At 51.7% G+C, this 23,749-nt stretch overlaps 1 protein-coding gene and 1 long non-coding RNA gene across 2 annotated transcripts in view; both read left to right on the top strand.

The window, feature by feature from the left end:
• LOC142469891 (mixed lineage kinase domain-like protein) overlaps nt 1-20,797 on the top strand; it is a 53,722-nt gene extending 32,925 nt beyond the window's left edge. Inside the window, exons 10-11 of the mRNA XM_075576617.1 lie at nt 18,102-18,254; nt 20,580-20,797. Coding sequence (XP_075432732.1) covers nt 18,102-18,254; nt 20,580-20,608 — 182 coding nt within the window. The 3' untranslated portion in view covers nt 20,609-20,797. The remainder of the gene's footprint in view (nt 1-18,101; nt 18,255-20,579) is intronic.
• On the top strand, nt 5,484-7,656 carry LOC142469893 (uncharacterized). Its single transcript, XR_012789118.1, has 2 exons — nt 5,484-5,619; nt 7,580-7,656. It is a non-coding gene; the product is annotated as an uncharacterized LOC142469893 (long non-coding RNA).
• Nucleotides 20,798-23,749: the final 2,952 nt, after the last annotated feature.

The following is a 23,749-nucleotide window of genomic DNA, read 5'->3' on the forward strand; positions in this document are numbered from 1 at the left end:
TTTGACAGGAGGGGCGGGGGACGACAGTGGGCAGGAGGGGCGGGGGACGATAGTGGGCAGGAGGGACGGGCGACAGTGGACAGGAGGGACGGACGACGGGACAGGAGGGACGGACGACAGGGGACAGGAGGGACGGACGACAGGGGACAGGAGGGACGGGCGACGGGACAGACGACAGGAGGGACGGACGACAGGGGACAGGAGGGACGGACGACAGGGGACAGGAGGGGACGGACGACAGGGGACAGGAGGGACGGACGACGGGACAGGAGGGACGGACGACAGGGGACAGGAGGGACGGGCGACGGGACAGGAGGGACGGAAGACGGGACAGGAGGGACGGAAGACAGGGGACAGGAGGGACGGAAGACAGGGGACAGGAGGGACGGACGACAGGGGACAGGAGGGACGGACGACAGGGGACAGGAGGGACGGGGACAGTGGACAGGAGGGACGTGGACAGGAGGGACGGGGGACAGTGGACAGGAGGGACGGGGACAGTGGACAGGAGGGACGGGGACAGTGGACAGGAGGGACGGGGACAGTGGACAGGAGGGACGGGGACAGTGGACAGGAGGGACGGGGACAGTGGACAGGAGGGACGGGGGGCAGTGGACAGGAGGAGGGGACGGCAGTGGACAGGAGGAGGGGACGGCAGTGGACAGGAGGAGGGGACGGCAGTGGACAGGAGGAGGGGACGGCAGTGGACAGGAGGAGGGGACGGCAGTGGACAGGAGGAGGGGACGGCAGTGGACAGGAGGAGGGGACGGCAGTGGACAGGAGGAGGGGACGGCAGTGGACAGGAGGAGGGGACGGCAGTGGACAGGAGGAGGGGACGGCAGTGGACATCAAAAGGGGACGGACAGTAGACAGGAGGAGGGGACGGGACAGTGGACAGGAGGAGGGGACGGAGAGTGGACAGGAGGAGGGAACGGACAGTGGACAGGAGGAGGGGGGCGGACAGTGGACAGGAGGAGGGGGCGGACAGTGGACAGGAGGAGGGGGGGGACAGTGGACAGGAGGAGGGGGGACAGTGGACAGGAGGAGGGGGGGACAGTGGACAGGAGGAGGGGGGACAGTGGACAGGAGGAGGGGGGACAGTGGACAGGAGGAGGGGGGACAGTGGACAGGAGGAGGGGGGACAGTGGACAGATGGGGGGGCAGTGGACAGGAGGGGGGCAGTGGACAGGAGGGGGGACAGTGGACGGGAGGGGGGACAGTGGACAGGAGGAGGGGGGACAGTGGACGGGAGGGCGGGACAGTGGACAGGAGGAGGGGGGACAGTGGACAGGAGGAGGGGGGACAGTGGACAGGAGGAGGGGGGACAGTGGACAGGAGGAGGGGGGACAGTGGACAGGAGGAGGGGGGACAGTGGACAGGAGGAGGGGGGGACAGTGGACAGGAGGAGGGGGGACAGTGGACAGGAGGAGGGGGGACAGTGGACAGGAGGACGGAGACAGTGGACAGGAGGACGGGGACAGTGGACAGGAGGACGGGACAGTGGACAGGAGGACGGGGACAGTGGACAGGAGGGGGAGCAGTGGACAGGAGGGGGAGCAGTGGACAGGAGGGGGGGGCAGTGGACAGGAGGGGGGGGACAGTGGACAGGAGGACGGGGACAGTGGACAGGAGGACGGGGACAGTGGACAGGAGGACGGGGACAGTGGACAGGAGGACGGGGCAGTGGACAGGAGGACGGGGGGGACAGTGGACAGGAGGACGGGGGGACAGTGGACAGGAGGACGGGGGGGACAGTGGACAGGAGGGGGGGGGACAGTGGACAGGAGGAGGGGGACAGTGGACTGGAGGAGGGGGGGGACTGTGGACAGGAGGAGGGAGGGACAGTGGGACAGGAGGAGGGGGGGGCAGTGGACAGGAGGAGGGGGGGACAGTGGACAGGAGGAGGGGGGGGACAGTGGACAGGAGGAGGGGGGACAGTGAACAGGAGGGCGGGACAGTGGACAGGAGGACGGGGACAGTGGACAGATGGGGGGGGCAGTGGACAGGAGGGGGGGCAGTGGACAGGAGGGGGGGCAGTGGACGGGAGGGGGGCAGTGGACGGGAGGGGGGGACAGTGGACGGGAGGGGCGGGACAGTGGACGGGAGGAAGTGGGGGACAGTGGACAGGAGGAGGGGGGGACAGTGGACAGGAGGAGGGGGGGGACAGTGGACAGGAGGACGGAGACAGTGGACAGGAGGACGGAGACAGTGGACAGGAGGACGGGGACAGGAGGGGGAGCAGTGGACAGGAGGGGGGGCAGTGGACAGGAGGGCAGTGGACAGGAGGACGGGGACAGTGGACAGGAGGACGGGGCAGTGGACAGGAGGACGGGGCAGTGGACAGGAGGACGGGGCAGTGGACAGGAAGACGGGGCAGTGGACAGGAGGACGGGGCAGTGGACAGGAGGACGGGGACAGTGGACAGGAGGGGGGGGCAGTGGACAGGAGGGGGGGGCAGTGGACAGGAGGGGGGGCAGTGGACAGGAGGGGGGGGGCAGTGGACAGGAGGGGGGGGCAGTGGACAGGAGGGGGGACAGTGGACAGGAGGGGGGGACAGTGGACAGGAGGGAGGACAGTGGACAGGAGGGGGGGGACAGTGGACAGGAGGGGGGGACAGTGGACAGGAGGGGGGGGGCAGTGGACAGGAGGGGGGGGGCAGTGGACAGGAGGGGGGGGGGCAGTGGACAGGAGGGGGACAGTGGACAGGAGGGGGACAGTGGACAGGAGGGGGGGACAGTGGACGGGAGGGACAGTTGACAGGAGGAGGGGGGGACAGTGGGACAGGAGGGCGGGACAGTGGGACAGGAGGGAACGGACGACGGGACAGGAGGGCGACGGACGACAGGGGACAGGAAGGACGGACGACAGGGGACAGAAGGACGGACGACAGGGGACAGGAAGGACGGACGACAGGGGACAGGAGGGACGGACGACAGGGGACAGGAGGGACGGACGACAGGGGACAGGAGGGACGGACGACAGGGGACAGGAGGGACGGACGACAGGGGACAGGAGGGACGGACGACAGGGGACAGGAGGGACGGACGACAGGGGACAGGAGGACGGACGGACGACAGGGGACAGGAGGGACGGACGACAGGGGACAGGAGGGACGGACGACAGGGGACAGGAGGGACGGACGACAGGGGACAGGAGGGACGGGGGACAGTGGACAGGAGGGACGGGGACAGTGGACAGGAGGGACGGGGACAGTGGACAGTAGGGGACGGGGACAGTGGACAGGAGGGACGGGACAGTGGACAGGAGGGACGGGGACAGTGGACAGGAGGGACGGGGACAGTGGACAGGGACAGTAGACAGGAGGGACGGGGACAGTGGACAGGAGGGACGGGACAGTGGACAGGAGGGACGGGGACAGTGGACAGGAGGAGGGGGACGGCAGTGGACAGGAGGAGGGGACGGCAGTGGACAGGGAGGGACGGGGACAGTGGACAGGAGGAGGGGACGGCAGTGGACAGGAGGAGGGGACGGCAGTGGACAGGAGGAGGGGACGGCAGTGGACAGGAGGAGGGGACGGCAGTGGACAGGAGGAGGGGACGGCAGTGGACAGGAGGAGGGGGACGGCAGTGGACAGGAGGAGGGGACGGCAGTGGACAGGAGGAGGGGACGGCAGTGGACAGGAGGAGGGGACGGACAGTGGACAGGAGGAGGGGGGGACAGTGGACAGGAGGAGGGGGGACAGTGGACAGGAGGAGGAGGGGACAGTGGACAGGAGGAGGGGGTGGACAGTGGACAGGAGGGACAGTGGACAGGAGGACAGTGGACAGGAGGGGGGGGGCAGTGGACAGGAGGAGGGGGACAGTGGACAGGAGGAGGGGGGCAGTGGACAGGAGGAGGGGGGGAAGTGGACAGGAGGAGGGGGGGAGTGGACAAGAGGGGGGGACAGTGGACATGAGGAGGGAGGGACAGTGGACAGGAGGAGGGAGGGACAGTGGACAGGAGGAGGAGGGACAGTGGACAGGAGGAGGGGGGGCAGTGGATAGGAGGAGGGGGGACAGTGGACAGGAGGAGGGTGGACAGTGGACGGGAGGGGGGACAGTGGACGGAGGGGGGACAGTGGACGGGACAGTGGACAGGAGTAGGGGGGACAGTGGACAGGAGGAGGGGGGACAGTGGACAGGAGGAGAGGAGACAGTGGACAGGAGGACGGAGACAGTGGACAGGAGGACAGAGACAGTGGACAGGAGGACGGGGACAGTGGACAGGAGGACGGGGACAGTGGACAGGAGGACGGGGACAGTGGACAGGAGGGGGGGCAGTGGACAGGAGGGGGGGCAGTGGACAGGAGGTGGGGCAGTGGACAGGAGGGGGGACAGTGGACAGGAGGGGAGGACAGTGGACAGGAGGGGGGGACAGTGGACAGGAGGGGGGACAGTGGACAGGAGGGGGGGACACAGTGGACAGGAGGGGGGGGGACACAGTGGACGGGAGGGACAGTGGACAGGAGGAGGGGGGGGACAGTGGACAGGAGGGCGGGACAGTGGACAGGAGGACGGGGACAGTGGACAGGACAGTGGGACAGGAGGACGGGGACAGTGGACAGGAGGACGGGGACAGTAGGGGGGGCAGTGGACAGGAGGGGGGGCAGTGGACAGGAGGGGGGGCAGTGGACAGGAGGGGGGGCAGTGGACAGGAGGAGGGGGGACAGTGGACAAGAGGGGGGACAGTGGACAGGAGGACGGAGACAGTGGACAGGAGGACGACAGTGGACAGGAGGGGGGGGCAGTGGACAGGAGGGGGGCAGTGGACAGGAGGGGAGGACAGTGGAAAGGAGGGGGAGGACAGTGGACAGGAGGGGAGGACAGTGGACAGGAGGGGAGGACAGTGGACAGGAGGGGGAGGACAGTGGACAGGAGGATGGGGACAGTAGGACGGGGCAGTGGACAGTAGGACGGGGCAGTGGACAGGAGGACGGGGACAGTGGACAGGAGGGGGGGGCAGTGGACAGGAGGGGGGGGCAGTGGACAGGAGGGGGGGCAGTGGACAGTGGACAGGAGGGGGGGCAGTGGACAGGAGGGGGGCAGTGGACAGGAGGGGGGGGGGGACAGTGGACGGGAGGGGACGACGACACAGTATCACACACAGTCTGACTGACACACACTCTCCCCCGTTCGGCGCTCAGCGTCTCTCTCCCTCCTTCCCCCGTTCGGCGCTCAGCGTCTCTCTCCCTCCTTCCCCCGTTCGGCGCTCAGCGGCGCCCTTCTCGGGCACAGGCCCCGCCCCCCGCAGTTCCGTGCGGCGCCGCACCCTACGGGTGAGGGGGGGGGGGGGGGGGTGGTGTGGTACGGGTGAGGGGGGGGGTGGTGGGTGTGGTACGGGTGAGGGGGCTGCCCCCTCCCGACCGTCCATTCCGCCGCTTGGTCCCGGCGGGGAGGGCACCGGTGTGAGGGAGGGGAGGCTGGAGGCACCGGTGTGAGGGCGGGAGGCGCGAGGTGGTGTGTGGTGCTGTGTGGAGGGGAAGCTGGAGGCGCAGGGGTGTGAGGCAGCGGTTTGGGCGGGAGGTGGTGCGTGTGCGCGTGTGGCAGTTGGGTGGCGTCATAGAGCCACCACCAATCTGATTGGCCAGAGGCTGCGCAGTTATCTTACTCAGTGGCTCAGGTACTAAATAATGGGCCACTGTTGGTGCCGGTACAGCCGTGTGAAAGTATGGGTATGTTATTAAATGATATGGTGGGAGGTGAAGGAGAGTAACCTCAGTATTTTTTTATTTTTTATGCAGATCACTTAAAGCTAGTGGCAGATAAAGTGGATAGTGTGGGAGATAAAGTGGACGATGTGGCAGATAAAGTGGATAGTGTGGCAGATAAAGTGGACGATGTGGCAGATAAAGTGGATAGTGTCTGAGATTAAGTGGACGATGTGGCAGATAGAGTGGATATCGTGGCAGATAAAGTGGACAATGTGGCAGATAAAGTGGATAGTGTGGGAGATAAGTGGACGAAGTGGCAGATAAAGTGGACCGTCTGGTTGTTGCAGTAAGAACTAGCATGCCCACTGCAGGGCAGGAAATCAAAAATCAACGTCCTTTGTGTAAGTGCCTCTGTGCAAATGCTACATACACCTGAGCCATTTCAAGTGACCCTCCATGCATTTGCCGTACACCCTCACCAAATACCCCGTGCCCATCAAATCCTTTCTGCACCCCACATACACAGCAAACTTTGTAATTGTGTCCCATTTGCGTGTGCCCTGAGTTTCTGCAATCACAAAATCCTATAATGTGCTTATATCTTACAACTCAAAGCATTCCCCATCCTACACCTTACGCCTCATCAAGATTTTTCATACCATGCCCCCCCGCTGGCCGTGACGCCACGACGCCCGGGTGTGCAAACCTCATGCGCTAGCCACCTCCAGCAACCCCCCCCCCCCCACACTGCGTCACAATACCCTGTCGGAAGAGACAAGATTAATAACTTCTATCTAGCTTTAAATATTAATAAGTCTCAAGAGGTCACAAAAATGCTTAGAATATATCCATATTTGGTAGAATGCCAGGGTTTCCCCATTCTCAAAAGATAAAATATTTTTCAATTCCAAAAATCAGAATAATACATGCATTTAACTCCAAAAATGGCTCAAATTCCATTCCACATTCAGGCCTTTTGGGACACGTGTTCTCAAAGTGAAAATCCAGAAGGCCTCTCGGCGATCTACCAAAAATTTAATTTATTACCCCCCCTGCTCATTCATGGTGATTTTCTCAATCCCCATAAATAAAAACTTGTTAACACCACCCTGGCTACACTCAGAAAAGTATTTGGAAACCGGGTGGGTCAAATCATTTTCCTAATGTTTATTATTTATTTATTTATAAAATATTTTACAGGAAGTAATACATTGAGAGTTACCTCTCGTTTTCAAGTATGTCCTGGGCACAGAGTAAAACAAATAATATATGGTTACAAATACAGTTACATAAATGAACAAGGTATACATTATATACAAGACATTGCGTGCACAGTTAAAGAAAATATATATTATGAGCGTATGAAACAGTTACAGACCAGATTAAAGTGTGAGACAGCCTTAGATTTGAAAGAACTTAAGCTGGTGGTGGATATGAGAGTCTCTGGTAGGTTGTTCCAGTTTTTGGGGTGCACGGAAGGAGAAGGAGGAACGTCCGGATACTTTGTGAGCCTTGGGACCATGAATAGTCTTTTGGAGTCTGATCTCAGGTGATAGGTGTTGCATGTGGTAGGGGTGAGGAGCTTGTTCAGGTAGCTTGCCCAGAAAGTATTTGAGGGTGAGACAGGAAAGGTGAACTTTGCGCCTAGACTCTGTGCTCGTAAGTGCTCAATTTCTCTAACTTTAAGGGTTCTTGTGGTTCTCCCTACATATCTTTTCCCACACCCGCACGTTAGCGCCCTAATTCTCTTTTTACCATTGCTTAATAATTAGGGTGTGGGCTGCAGCGGTACAAAAATAACCCTCTCTATCATCAGCATAGTAGGTTGTCTTTCAATTCCTAGTGTGAAATCCACCTATTGAATTACTGTTGGGTGGAGTATTTCTTATCATAACAGAGTTATTGTTTGTCGTTTTCTCGTGTTGACAGCGAACGATACATCTTGGGAATCCATCAGAGAGATCCAAGCTACAGACCTGACACGTGGAGATCTGCTGCTCCAGCGACCCAATCATGACCTGTATAGAGGGGAGTACCACCAGGGTCCAGTGGCTATCAAAGTATTTAAGAGCAGGCGACAAGACGCTGAGTGAGTCACTTTCTGTCTGTGAGGGTGCCCCTTTGAGATGCAGCACTGTCACTATAAGTGGGGGAGAAGAAAGAAGTTTGGTGCACTCAATGGATCTATATAGATCGTACCCCTTCGGGGAGCCCTATATTGCAGCCTCCAAAAACAAGAAGGAACCATCACTCCAGAGGTCTTGCTATTGTGCATTACATATGGTGCACCCCCCCTGTCTCCCCCCCCCCCTGCACAGCTCATGCGGCAAATGACGTTGTGGGGTCATGTGACGGCACGTTGCCATGATGTGACCACGCCGGGTTGCCACAAAGACGCATTGCTGGAAGGCAAGGTGAGTAAAGTTACAGAGGCCTCATGCAATCCCCGGCATTTATTTTAAATGCCCTAGGGGGAGCGTGGGCCTATAAGAGCTGTGACGTCCCCCCCACCACCCCCCCCCCCCGAAAAATGTCGCGCACCCCTGCATTACACCAACAACAACGTAGAATAATAAAGAGTAGTAATACTGACACTGAAGACAATACCACACATTCAATGATGAATGAACAAATATTGCTTAATCTGACAGTTGGTTAATGAGTATACAGGTAGTCCTCGTTATCCAACGTTTCACTTTACAACGAATGGCATATCCAACGCTTTACAATGCCTCCCTAAGGGCCGTTTTTCTACGCCGGAATGCGTTATCCAACGCTCACGCCACTGATTAACATGGGACTCACTTTACAAAGGTTTCACTATCCAACGCTACTTCCAGAACGGATTCTGTTGGATAACCGAGGACCGCCTGTATATGAATTCTGACCTACACACTAAACCATACACTTGTAGCATTCAATAGCACCTTGGATCCCCAACCACCACAAAAAATAATGCATATTCAATTCTTCATTTAACCCCCGTGGGGCAACGGTATCCAGCCTGAATATCCATCCTGCCTCACTCTGTAAGAGACGATGTCTCACATCCCCCTCTCTGGTCTGCGACCATCAATTCATTCATCGGTATTCCTCTCTTTTCTATATGGCCCCATTAATATGATCTGTTTCCAAATGCACTGTCGCTTTAAAGATAACGTTTTTTGGTTCATTGATGGAGGCAGGGTTTCATTGCTGCACCTTCTGTGCTCCCTTAGGCTGCGTCCATAGAGGGGGGAGCCGCCCTCCTCCGCGCTGACGATGAGTCTCGTCTGCGCAATCAGGAGCGATGCATGAACTAGCAGACGAGCCAGAGTGCGCGATCGGGAGGCGGGGGGAGGCGGGGCACTGACGTCACTGGGCCAATAGTCCGCAAAGCCGAAGCTGACATCACGGCGCCGTGACGTTGACGCTGCTTCGCTCTGATTGGACGTTTTCAGCCGACAGCGCGCTCAGAAACAGGTTCGGCTGTCGGCTGAAAATCCCTGCGCTTCAGCACGCCTGCGGACGCTCGCGGGAGCCCCTTCTCAAGGCATCCTCATTGAGGATGACGGGGCTCATCGCGGAGCGTCCGCACGGCTCGGCACGGACTGTCCTTCTATGGACTCGGCCTAACAGGCAATTTTATATAGACTGTTGTTACTTGTATTTTGTGTATCAACGTTCTATATCAATACCATGTTACAGCCGGGCAACTCGCCCAGCAACAATGGAGACACAGTGTTCTGTTATGTTTCAACAATATTCAGTATGTTTGTTCATATTTAATGTCTTTTCATATATTGGGTGCAACAATAATTTAGATATTTAATTTTGTTGTGCAGTCCGTTTGAAGCTGTTTGTTTTTGGGTCGCTGCTGCACCCGTTTTGCACACTATTCCTATGTGAATGGTGGTGTTCATGATTGACGCAGCTTGCAATCAGGTATTTTTACAATGTTTAGGTGTATAGGGTTAACTTTATCACTGTGCTTATTATTGGGATGATCCTACCAATACCCCCACGAAACTCGATGCTGTCACTTTTATGGGCGGGGCTTAGTCACGCCCTCCTCACCTGTATCATGTAAAGTAGTTCACTATAGTCACAGTATAAGGAGCATTGGATGTCCACCACTGTATCTTGACAAAGGTCAGTGTATTTGACCAAAACCTCCATCTGTGCGGATTAAAATGTATTTTTTTGTATGAAGATCTCTGGATTGCCGGTTGTGACATTAGGGGGTAGCCAGTCTTCATAATAAAGGTGAAGCCAGACTGGTTACCCCTGAAAAGGGGAAGCCGCTGCTCGTAGGCACGATTCCCTTTGGCCAATTCATATTTCACGCTCCGCAGGATTTTCGTGCCAGCTCGACCCCCCCCCTCCCCACCCCCCTCTGGTTGGCTGGCTGAAGTACGATCTGTTGTACGATTTCAGGCTTAGGTCGGTGAGGCATTAACCGGGCTTTTCAAAGTTGCTCTGTTACGAATAGCAGAGCAACCGGCTTTGTTTTTAGCCGGAGAAGCCTGCCCAGCTGAGACTAAGTGCTGCGTTTTGCGGCCAAGTTCTATTTTCCGCTTTGCTCGCGGTTAAGGTATCTTCCCGGAGGAAGGTACTGTGACGTTTCTGGGCAGGAGCGGACAGGGTAAGCCTTCTGAAGCAGCACCCTGCACCTAGTTAGGCGAGTGTCTCCCCCCACACCCCCAGTAAGTGTATATTCTCTGTAATTTGTGTAATATCTGTATGTCTGCTGGTCTCACCAGAATAAACCTCATTTTATTCCACTACCTTGTTTTGCCTAGTGAATAATCCCAGTAGGTAAAGGTGTTAAAAGTACTGGTGTCCCGAGACACCAGTTCCTTCTTGTTTTGGAGGACGTGTCCTACTATATGACTGGGGTACAGCTGTTTGAAATACAGTAACTAGTCTGTACATCGCCCTATGTTGGTTCCTAAACGACTGATAACAATCAGATTTGTCTTCTCTTTTCTAGTCTTGTAAGGAAAACCTTTCAGTCCGAGATTAAGACATTGAAGACATTTGAGTGTCCGAATATTCTACGACTATTCGGCATCTGTATAGATAACTCCGGTAAACATAGTAATATTTGATTTCTGATTGGCTCTCTCCCACCTCTCTGTTTGCCATGCTGCTTTTTGCCAAATCTCTGGCTAATTTTCACTTTTCTCCCACTTCCCCCCCCCCCCCCATGGCCCCCTTCATGTATCTTGCTTTACCTCCCTCTTTCTCGCTCTCTTCCTTCACTCCTCTCCTAATTTTTCTCTTACTCACTGACACTTCTTCCAGCCGTCCCCCCATCCCCTGCTCTCCCATCTTTCTAAACCTTCCATCCTCACTGTTGCAGGTAGTAACCCATGCTACTCCATTGTGATGGAGCTATGTGAAAAAGGGACTCTGAGAGAGTTGCTGAACAGAGAGAAGGATCTGCCATGGGAGCTCCGTGTTCGCATGACATTGTGTGTTGCAACGGCTCTGTGCAGGTATGTGTATCATGTAAACCAGGGCTGCACAACACGCAGCCTCTCTGCGTGGCCCGCGGCGGCCGGGCGCCAGTTATTTAATTAATTAAATAAATTTTTTTTTTTTTTTTAAAAGTTTAAAAAAATGGCGGCGATTCATCCCAAACCCCTCCTCCATCGCCCCCCCCCTCCTTCGCCTCCCCCCCCCCCTCCTTCGCCTCCCCCCCCCCCTCCTTCGCCTCCCCCCCCCCCCCTCCTTCGCCTCCCCCCCCCCTCCCTCGCCTCCCCCCCCCCCTCCTTCGCCTCCCTCCCCCCCCTCCTTCGCCTCCCCCCCTCTCCTTCGCCTCCCCCCCCCTCCCCCCCTCCTTCGCCTCCCCCCCCTCCCCCCCTCCTTCGCCTCCCCCCCCCCCTCCTCCTTCGCCCCCCCCCCCTCCTCCTTCGCCTCCCCCCCCTCCTCTTCGCCTCCCCCCCCCGCCTCCTTCGCCTCCCCCCCCGCCTCCTTCGCCTCCCCCCCCCGCCTCCTTCGCCTCCCCCCCCCGCCTCCTTCGCCTCCCCCCCCCGCCTCCTTCGCCTCCCCCCCATCCGGGTTTTGAAATGCGCGGGGGCAGAAGCAGCATGAGGAGGATGCAGGATGCCGGGGACTGGAGGTCAGAGCATGCTGGGGGCGGGGCTTAGTGCCGGGGAGAGGATGTGCTGAAAAGATGTGCTGAATAGAGGTGTGTGTGTGTGTGTAGAGGTGGGGGGGGGGGGGTGTGTGTGAAAAACGGGCTGGTGCAGAGGTGGGGGGGGGGGGGGGTGTGTGTGAAAAACGGGCTGGTACAGAGGTGGGGGGGGGGGGGTGCTGACATGTGGGGGGGGGGGGTGCTGACATGTGGGGGGGGGGTGCTGACATGTGAGGGGGGGGTGGGCTGCTGACATGTGAGGGGGGGTGGGCTGCTGACGTGAGGGGGGGGTGGGCTGCTGACATGTGAGGGGGGTGGGCTGCTGACATGTGAGGGGGGGTGGGCTGCTGACATGTGAGGGGGGGTGGGCTGCTGACATGTGAGGGGGGGTGGGCTGCTGACATGTGAGGGAGGGGGGGGCTGCTGACATGTGAGGGGGGGGTGGGCTGCTGACATGTGAGGGGGGGTGGGCTGCTGACATGTGAGGGGGGGTGGGCTGCTGACATGTGAGGGGGGGTGGGCTGCTGACATGTGAGGGAGGGGGGGGGCTGCTGGCATGTGAGGGGTGGGTGGGCTGCTGGCATGTGAGGGGTGGGTGGGCTGCTGACATGTGAGGGGGGGGCTGCTGACATGTGAGGTGCAGGGGGGGGAAGTGATGTGAGGTGCAGGGGGGGTATGATGTGAGTTGCAGGGGGGGAGAGAGTGTCATATTGAGGAGAGGGGGAAAGAGTGTCATATTGAGAGGAGGGGGAGAGAGTGTCATTTAGGGGAGGGGGAGAGTGCCATATTGAAGAGAGGGAGAGAGAGAGTCATATTGAGGAGAGAGAGTCATTGAGGGGAGGGGGGAGAGAGTGTTATATTGAGGGGAGGGGGAGATTGTGTCATATTGAGGGGAGGGGGACAGTGTGTCATATTGAGGGGAGGGGAGAGAGTCATATTGAGGGGAGGGGGGAGAGCGTGTCATTTAGGGGAGGGGGAGTGTGTCATATTGAGGGGAGGGAGAGAGTGTCATATTGAGGGGAGGGAGAGAGAGAGTGTCATATTGAGGGGAGGGGGAGAGTGTGTCATATTGAGGGGAGGGGAAGAGTGTCATATTGAGGGGAGGGGAAGAGTGTCATATTGAGGGGAGGGGAAGAGTGTCATATTGAGGGGAGGGGAAGAGTGTCATATTGAGGGGAGAGAGAGTCATATTGAGGGGAGAGAGAGTCATATTGAGGGGAGAGAGAGAGTGTCATATTGAGGGGAGAGAGAGAGTGTCATATTGAGGGGAGAGAGAGAGTGTCATATTGAGGGGAGGGGGACAGTGTGTCATATTGAGGGGAGGGGAGAGAGTGTCATATTGAGGGGAGGGGGAGAGCGTGTCATTTAGGGGAGGGGGAGTGTGTCATATTGAGGGGAGGGAGAGAGAGTGTCATATTGAGGGGTGGGGGAGAGTGTGTCATATTGAGGGGAGGGGAAGAGTGTCATATTGAGGGGAGGGGAAGAGTGTCATATTGAGGGGAGGGGAAGAGTGTCATATGAGGGGAGGGGAAGAATGTCATATTGAGGGGAGGGGAAGAATGTCATATTGAGGGGAGGGGGAGAGTGTCATATTGAGGGGAGGGGGAGAGTGTCATATTGAGGGGAGGGGGAGAGAGTCATATTGAGAGGAGGGGGAGAGGGTGTGATTTGGGGGAGAGTGTGTCATATTGAGGGGAGGGCGGGAGAGAGTGTCATATTGAGGGGAGGGGGAGAGAGTGTCATATTGAGGGGAGGGGGAGAGAGTGCCATATTGAGGGGAGGGGAAGAGTGTCATATTGAGGGGAGGGGCAGAGTGTGTCATATTAAGGGGAGGGGGAGAGAGTCATTGAGAGGAGGGGGAGAGGGTGTGATTTAGGGGAGGGGGAGAGAGTGTTATATTGAGGGAAGAGAGACATGGGGGGGATGCTGACATGGGATGCTTACTTGGGGGGGGGCTGCTGACATGGAATGGGCTGGGGGGATGTGGAGGGGGTATTATGTTTTTGATGTGGAGGGGGGTATTGTGTGGGTGAGGGGGAGAGATGGGTGTATGAGAGATAGATGGGGAGTATCATAAAGGTTGATAGTGAGGGGTTCTGGGGGAGATGAGGATGATGATGATGGAGAGGTGCTGGAGGAGAGATGATGATGATGATGATGATGATTTAACCCGTGCGGCCCAAATTTTTTTTCCTTGGAGCAGTTCGGCCCTTCTCACTTTACGAGTTGGGCAGGCCTGATGTAAACTGTACATGGTCCAAAGAGCACCTTTTGGCTATTTCTATTGAGGTAAATATTATCATGACAGAGTTTTTTAATAGTGGCCAAAGATAGCAGTCTTTAGCCTGTAGGAACATAGGTCTACTCACTGGTGGCATGACCAGGAAATGTAGCTCCTCTGAATCTCTCTTAGAGTCTATACTGTGCAAACCATAAGCAAACTCTTATCATACATTCCTTATCAAGTACCACTTCTGTATTATTATTATTAGGCGTTCCTCATTCTATTACATATATTGCAGGTTGCATCAGACGGAGAGTAAAGCCATTCTGCATGGGAGTCTGAGCAGCTCCACGTTCCTAGTAGATGGGACATACTGTGTGAAGGTACCAGAGACACTATTATATTTCATTTATATCTCCTTGTAACCTCCACCACCACTATTCAAATGTTTCTGTGATATCCTCCATCTCTTTCTGTTCCTAAGTGTGCAGATGTCTCATATGTGGTTATATATAGCACAAATTATATACTGATCTAACATTACCATTGAATCATATACAAAGTCTGTTATAATTTCACTTATCCCGGTGACTGATGTACAGGCAACATCTGTTTTTTTTTAATTGTACATTGCCTGTATAGTCGAATTTTTCAAGATCCTCTTTACTGCCAGAAGAGTCACGCTGAAGCACAAGACTCTAATACATTTCACATTGACACAGCATGGTATGCACTGATGCTCCTTCAAAATGTCTTTTTAGCATCATGTTAGTGACAAAATAAGTATTTGAATATTTTACACAGCTCTCGAGGTAACTGTATAGGTGCGCTCAAAGGGGAATCGTAGAAACTCTTGATGTATTATGTAAAACACATCTCTTTGTTACAATTAGGAGGCATAACAGTATAATTCTATAAAATATATTGATATAGAAATAAAATAATAACGAAGGGAAGAACCTTGTGAACTGCGACACATTTGAACAACGAAAGTATCCAGGGGCTTTTAGGAAATGGTGCAAGATAAGTGAAATTATATGTATGTATGTGTGTGTCTGTATATATATGCAGTGTTCGACAAACCTATACATTTGCACGCCCCGGGCGAGTGGATTTAATATCGTGGCGAGCTCCTATTGGCCCAAGCAGCACACGTGTGGTACTAGGTGGCGAGAAGATTTTTTTGTTCGGCGAGTAGATTTTTTGGTGATTTGTCGACCACATTTTTTATAAATGTAAAACTAAAAATACCACAGTAATTGGGGGTATATGATCCCATAGGAATTCCAAGTCTTGTTACTCCAGACCTCCCATTCTGCTTTTCAGAAGAGCTTCCCACTCGAACGTAGGAACAGGAACGCTATAGTGTAGTATATTACTCATCTGTAAATTCATACAGATAAACGTCCTTATGTTACGTTACTCATCGGAGTCATGGAAGGGCTCAAGCCTGGCACTGTAATGCTGTCGCTTCAGGTACCAGTACAATAGATACCTGGGAGCTTGTTCATGAACGTCGCTTTAGCCCTTTCTCTCGCTGCGATTCCGCGTCCTCTTCCCCGCTGTCACTTTCCCTCTTTAGGTCTTTGAGTTTGCCTCCATCTCCACCACTCTCTCCCGCCCACCGTTCTTGCATCCAACACTCATGGCACCATGTAGCAGGTTTCATTATTCCTGTGAAACGGTGATATACGGCTTCATCAAGTGGATATGTTGTGCTATCTGGGGGAACAATGTCACGTTACATCTGTACTTCTGAATAACCTATAAATAATCAGCCTTAACCCTTAGGGCGCTCCTATCCCATTCACTGAACATCCTGCAAGGCCAACATGCTAGTTGGCCTTATAACTCTTTGACCTCTATACAATATGCTGTGAAGCTGCTGGAGAAGAGATACATTATTTCCAGCATATTAAACAAGGTCCTCTGAGAACCGCAGCTATGATTGAAATGGAAAAGGAGGACTTCCGGGAGCAGGATGAGCGTCCCTGATAAATGGGGAGAGTTTTCCAGTTTAAGGCCCATCAGTTCTTCCAAGTCTTTCGCGTTGGGTATGGGACAATCCGTTTGCTAAGTTACATAAGGTATTACAGAGAATGAGAGCTACTGTACACAAGCAGGATTGGTCTGCCCTGCCCTTGGTAGCCTGGTGCTGGCTGGTCACCATTACTCAGTGGTTCACAACCTTTTTTTAAACTATGCACCCCGTGCTAGAAAATATTTGTTCCGCAAAGCCTTCATTAATACATTGTATTGCCGACTCAAATGTAGAGCATTGTGGGGAGCGAATTTGGAAGCTCCTGCTATCCCGTCGGTGCAGTTTGGGCTTACTAAGTGCGTGGTGCCAACATAGCCAAGGAACGCACTGATGCCACTATACTGCCTGCGATTCACCTTTACATATTTTTTGGGGAAAACCCCTTGGACAAACCTCACAAACATCGAGGGGTTTGCAATCCCTCTGGGAATCACTGCCCCATCTTCTCATTCTCTCCTCAGCTGGCTGGGTTCGAGCTCTCTAAGACAGAGACCGCCATGAGGAGAAGCTCCAATGTAAAGAAGCGGCACGAGAGTAGCGACTGGGTGTACATCGCCCCGGAGATATTGGGCGACATTAATGCATACGACAAGCGCAGCGAGATTTACAGGTCAGTGCGGGACACCAACACGTTCTGTTTTGGAGGTGTAGCGGTTAAGGTGTTGGACTTGAATGTACCAGGGTGTGTGCCGCTCCGTTTCAGATTAGTTTAAAGATTCCACGATCTCAGGTTGCTGCAAGAATTCTGCTCCATTCTAATTCTAAAATACTTTGGAATTATACAAATTATTATAATTCAATTTCAAATAACAAGGGCATTTGGATTCTATTATTGTTTTATACCATTATTGTAAGACGCAGTAGCTTGATACCTGTATTTCAATGTGATGGGTGGGAAACTTCTACCTCTGGTAATAAACATACCCCCCTGTATAAGTTCATACAGTGTTGTTATGCAGTTCGTTTTCTGAGCAGGTTAGAAGCAATTATCCACTAAACATGCAACGTTCCTTTTAACATGTTGATTATTTAATTAATTCCTTTGTCTGTCTTTGTGCTTTTAGTCTGGGAATTGTGTTTTGGGAGATTGCAAGTGGAATAACACCATTACAAGGCAAGTCCTACTCCCTGCAGGGTCCTGGGCTAACTCCAGTTCTCCACACTGTGAAAAGACGGAGCTTAGCTACAATTCCTAAAGGATGCTGGGAAAGATTTAACGTTTGCTGCAGTCCCACAGTGGTTTATTTATCATAAACAAGCATTTGTCATGAAAATATTTTATTTTAACCCCGTTACTGCCAGAGGGGCCCAAATTAATTGCTTTGCTTACATCATATTTTCAATTACAACAGCCTGTTCTTGATACAACTAAGATCACTCACTCAGGCATCACACCTTCTCTCTCCCCCTCCTTCTTTGTCTCCTCCATTCTTCCCCTTTCTCCCCATTTATCTCTCTCTTCCCCCTTTCTCTTTCTCCCTCCTGCTCTTCTCTCTCCCCCTCCTCTCTATCGCCCCACCTCCTCCCCAATACTTATCCCCCCCTTCCTTATAATACCAGTGTTTAACATCTGATAATGCTACATCAGCTGTAAGTACAGTAGTATCAGCACGTTTAACCCAGCCTTAGCCTCGTAGCCAGGTGACCCACAATGGGGTGGGAAGGAGCTGACCGTTAACCCATCCTCTCCGTCACCCAGGATTTTTTGTAAGTGAAACTTCTTTGCTGCGCATACAGAGTTTTGATGAGGAAAATATAATTCGTTGTCACAAAAATGCATGCCGTAAGTGATGTCATGACACAGAGACGGTTGCGGGCCTCGGCACATGCGCAGAAGGGTCCTCGGAATAAACATTCCGCACCCCTGACTTAGACCACACAGAGCGCCCAGTTTCCCAAACCCTGTAAGGTCTGAGACCCCACTTGATCATTGACTTTTTTTTTTAACGTGTTTTAATATATACTTGGGATTTATAAACAAATGGTAATAATGTATGTGACTGCTCATTTGATTGGGTAGAGCAGACTAAAGCTCTGTATAATGAATGTGTTTATGTACCTATAGGCCAGTCTCTCTCTGAGTTGAAGCCGGATGACATATACAAGAGGGTGTGTGTAGAGGTGGACGCTGGCCTCCCTGCAGACTGCCCCCCTATCCTGAGTGACCTCATCAAGAGGAGCCGGGCCGTGGACCCTACTGAACGCCCCTCTGCTGGAGGTATGGAGATTCAAGGGGGATGGAGAGAGGGGGCATATCAGCTGATAGTGGGGAAGGGCTGTCCCTATATTATTAATCCAATGCCCTATATTAATCCTAATCCCAAACTCTACATTCTTAATCCCACCATGGCTGAGCTATTTCTGGGTTTACATATAACATTGTTATTTAAATGATCTGTGATAGGCCATGTGGATATTAAAGCTGCCGCATCACTGAATATAGAATTAATTTACCAAGTGAAACCTTTACATTATAGATGAAATATGAATAAAAAAAACTGAAGTAGTGAAATAATGATTTGCTGCCGAGACGGTTTTAGGAGCCCCCACTTTACATACATAGTTACATAGTTACATAGTAGATGAGGTTGAAAAAAGACTTCCGTCCATCAAGTTCAACCTATATTAAATTTAGACAACAGATACTTTATGCTATACAGTATTCATACTTACAGTATATTGATCCAGAGGAAGGCAAACACAAAACCCCAGTGACATATCTTCCAATGATATCTCATAAGGGGAAAAATAAATTCCTTCCTAACTCCAAGAATTGGCAATCAGATTAATCCCTGGATCAACATCCTTCCCATGTATACTTATTTGGTATTTCCCTGTATACCTATCCTATCTAAAAAGACGTCCAGGCTTTTTTTGAAGAAATCTATTGTATCTGCCGTCACAGTCTCCATGGGTAATGAATTCCACATTGTAACTGCCCTTACTGTAAAGATCCCTTTCCTTTGTTGCTGGTGAAATCTCCTTTCTTCCAACCTTAAGGGATGGCCCCGAGTCCTTTGTACTGCCCTTGGGATGAATAGTTCATTTGAAAGCTCCTTGTATTGTCCCCGAATATATTTGTATATAGTTATCATATCCCCTCTTAGACACCTCTTTTCTAATGTAAATAAATCTAATTTAGCTAGTCTCTCCTCATAAAAGAGATTGTCCATCCCCTTTATTAATTTGGTGGCTCTTCTCTGCACTCTCTCTAGTTCCATAATGTCTTTTCTTAGGATTGGTGCCCAAAATTGTACTCCTTATTCAAGGTGTGGTCTTACTAATGCTTTGTAAAGGAGCATAATTATGTTTACTTCTCTTCAATCTATTGCCTGTTTAATGCGAGATAAGATCTTGTTTGCCTTTGCAGCTACTGCATGACTTTGGGCACTATTGCTAAGCCTGCTGTCTACCAGCACTCCTAAATCCTTCTCCATCTTTAGAAAATGATTTGTCTTCTTAGATTTAATAGGATCTCCGATCTACAACAAATTAGTTGTAGCCATTGAGTCTTATGGCATCTTCCTTAATGTTACTTTTATGTCTGAAGCACTTTTTCCCATGACCTGTTATTTATATTATCTGTTATTTATTTGATTACCCCGTGTATTACTACTGTGAAGCGCTATGTACATTAATGGCGCTATATAAATAAAGACATACAATACAATAAGCAAATGTTTTTATCATTGGCCTTCCAAAGTATCTCATTTTGGACCATGTTTAGTAGCCGGTGCTACTTGGAGAGGGGCGAACAGTCCAAATCTGTTTCCCGGAATTTACCGGATTTTTTTAGACCACATCCGTTCCCCCACCAAAATCCGTCTGCGAATTGGGCACTAAAAAAATCCGTGCAGATCAGTCCAGATCCGCGGATTCCACAATCTGTGGCCAGATTGTTAAAAATCCGCACACTGATTAATCCACGGAGAGAGCGAGACGCCGCCCCGCAGATTTATCCGTGTCCAGATTTGGAACAATCCGACCACGGATTTCAAATTGCTCTCTAAAATAAAAGGAAACGGCGGCTTTGCCTTTTTGAGACTGAACCGTGGACCAAATGAACTGGCCGACCCGAAGCGGATCCAAATGCACCCCAAGAGATCACCCATCTCTAGCGCTACTGCATAAAACACCTTCCGAATCCAGGACACATTGTGGCCCATTCACTCAAAAACGCTGCAAAGCCGGGGTTCCCAACGACAACCATCAAGAACCCCAACAGGTCAGGGTTCCAGGATATCCAGGCTCCAGCACAGGTGTCTCAATCAGTGACTCAGTTTGGTTGCACCACCTGTGCTGAAGCAGACATATCCTTAAGGACTGGAGTTGGGAACCACTGCTGTAAGGTGTCTTCCGTGGCTGACGGGTGGCTTGTGAAGTAGCACCGCTTAGTAAATATAGCTGCTTTTTTCACCATAACCGTTCAAAGGATCCTCATTTGAAGGAAATTGCAGTAAAATCCCTTTCTACATGTTCAGTTTGGATAGTGAAAAGACTTGAGAGTGTTTATTTAAATGCATTTTTTCTTGTTCTCTTCCAGTTATTTTGGATCTGCTGAAATCTCTTTAGTACCAGCCCGAGCCCAACAAATCTGCGACCCCCAATGAGGGCAGCGACATTTAAACTCCCTTCACAATGTACCAAGAATAGCAGTTCTGCTATGAAAGCAATGTGGGAGAAGGTGCATTCATTATTACAATACAAACAACGTCTTCCCATCTTAAATAAATTGCAGTATCTGTTATTTCACCACCAAAACTGCTCCCCAACAAAACATTTTATATTATCTAGTTTGGGGGGGTTTCTGTTTCAGATTCTGTTCACAGGATAAGGTCATATTAGAAATGTACTAGGATCACAAGGACGTTACCATGTCTAATATGACCTCATCCTGGGAATAATGCCCGCTGCCATATTATCATCCCAGAGGTGAGGACCGCTCTGTGAATCCTCTAAATCAGAAAATATTGAAATACACGAAGCAATAAATGGACCGTTCAGCCGCATAAGAATGAATTCTTGGGGCCGGATCCACATAAGCTACGTGACGTTAACCAGCGCCTTACTTATCGTGGATCTTCACAGCCCAATAGCGTAATATTTATTTATTTATAAAAATATTTTACCAGGAAGTAATACATTGAGAGTTACCTCTCGTTTTCAAATATGTCCTGGGAACAGAGTAAAATAAATAATAGATGGCTACACATACAGTTACATAAATGAACAGGGTATACATTATATACAAGACATTGCATGCATAGTTAAAGAAAATATATATTATGGGCGTATGAAACAGTTAAAGACCAGATTAAAGTGTGAGACAGCCTTAGATTTGAAAGAACGTAAACTGGTGGTGGATGTGAGAGTCTGGTAGGTTGTTCCAGTTTTGGGGTGCACGGAAGGAGAAGGAGGAGCGTCCGGATACTTTGTAATCAGGAGCTCAGTCACTGTAAGCTTTAAAATTAATATTAAGTTCTGGTTTTAGCCAGAGAGAGCAGCACATTAACTATGATGGCCGTTAGTGATAATTATGTTGGGGAGAGAGAGGGAAGGAGAGAAGCTACCAATGCATAACCTTCAAAGAATTCCCTGGAGGGTTCTGCAAGGTTCAGGGAGCGTGGCTAAAAGTATACCTCCAAAGAGTGAATTTATTAAAAATGAGAATATCCGGCGATAACCTCTACGCTAGAGTATAACGTTCAGATATCTGTAATCGTTGCAAGGAGACGCATGCAATGAGATCACACACAACATGGGTAAGAGGTGTCAAAGACAGATATCCATTTGTCACTCAAATTTAGGAGCAAGACGGTCAAAGTTGCCTGAATCTATTGATCTGATTCACGTGTGTCTAAGTATTAGGGAAAGGAAGTTATGAGTGCGTTTATATAGTGAGGCAAAGATTTAAACACATTTTTTTAGCAGGTTTTTTTTTCTCTGACATAAAACCGGCAACTTAGCAGCAGATTTTACGACAGGGGTGGGCTTATATTGTTTCAATGGGGAAAAAATAGTACACAAGTCTTAGCAAGGTGTTATGAAATCAGAATTCAACATTGGTGTGTTTGGGATCAAACACGGGGATTTCCATCTTTCTACGCCAGTGACCTCTCTGGAAGAAAACCCTGACAAATGATAATGTACTGTATAGGATTTTCTGTTTTATCCTGCTTTTTTAAGAAACTATATAAAACAAAAAAGAGCACAAAAAGGAAAACAGGATTAGTTCCAACACAATAACATTTGATAAAAAGAATAAAATACACTTACATATAAAATTGGATCATGTAGATCCAGTCATGTAGATCAACATTCACAAGGACGCACCCACGGAGTGTCGGATCCTGAAGAATCCCGCAATCTCACAGTCCAAGATGGAATCAGAAATGCAGTCCAGCCAGCAAGTTATTAAAAGTGGGTGGTGCAATTTGGAGTTGGCGTCCTCGTGGAGGTAGGGGGATGTCGGCTTCCAGGCGTCCAGTGTCACGGCGTCACGTAGCTGCGTGATGCATTTCGTGTCAAATGACGCTTCATCAGGGGGTTGGTCTAATGGATCCTATGGCCGGGGAGAGAGGGTGGGGGGGAGGGAGTGAGGAAAAGAGGGAGTAAGAGTGAGACGGAGGGGAGAGAAATACATGGGAAGAGGGTGGGAAATAGAGGGGCTCGTGAGGTGTGAAATGGGGGGGGGCTTACAATACCGCGGGGGGGGGGGGGGGGCCCGATGTAACTCTATTCCTGGGCCCTGGGAAATCTGTTGGCGGCCCTGTGCATGGGGGGTCTTCTTTTTAGAAGCATTGGGGAATATATATTATAAGCATTACATATATATATATATATATACATACATACATACATACATACATACATACACACATTGGGGGTCTTTTTTTATATGCATTTGTTTTTTATATATACAGTATGTTTTATATGTACCAAATTGGGGATGTGTTTTTTTTTTAAATGTATTTGGGGGGTTTGTATATATTTGGGGGGTGGGGATTTTGTTTGTATGTATTTGGGGGAGGGAAGGTTTTTACATTGGGGGTGGGATTTTTTGGTATAAATTTGGGGGGGGGAATCGTGTGAGGGGAGGGAATGAGTGAGGAGAGGGATTGAGTGAGAGTGGGGTAATTGACGGATGGGGGGTGAGAGGAGAGAGTGGGCGAGTGAGGAAGAGAGGGAGTAAGAGTGAGATGCAGGAGAGTGAAATACATGAGGCGGGGGGGACTGAGTGAGAGTGGGGTAATTGACGGATGGGGGGTGAGAGGAGAAAGGGGGTTAGTGAGAGGAGAGGGGGTGAGTGAGGAAAAGAGGGAGTAAGAGTGATACAGAGGAGAGAGAAAGAAATACGTGGGAAGAGGGAGGGAAATAGAAAGGGGCTCGCAAGGTCTGAAATGGGGCTCGTCACACTGCCGATGGGGGGTTTGGGGGGGTGGGGCGGTCAGAACTGTAATCCTGGGCCCCGGGAAATCTGTCGGCGGCCCTGGCCTCAGCCAATGGGTATACGCGCTGTAGCAGCCTCACACAACCCTGACGCGTTTTGTAACACCGTACTTCGTCAGGGGGTCATGTGTGTGGCTGGCCTCGCGTCTAATATATCCCCTTCAGCAAATCTGAACGGCTGAATAAATAGAAGGGGGGGAGAGGGAAGGGTAAAAGAGGGATGGGGCATATAAGACTTTGGAACTAACAATACGTTCACAGACG

The sequence above is a fragment of the Ascaphus truei genome, chromosome 19 (assembly GCF_040206685.1).
Source record: "Ascaphus truei isolate aAscTru1 chromosome 19, aAscTru1.hap1, whole genome shotgun sequence".
In the NCBI taxonomy this organism is placed as follows: domain Eukaryota; kingdom Metazoa; phylum Chordata; class Amphibia; order Anura; family Ascaphidae; genus Ascaphus; species Ascaphus truei.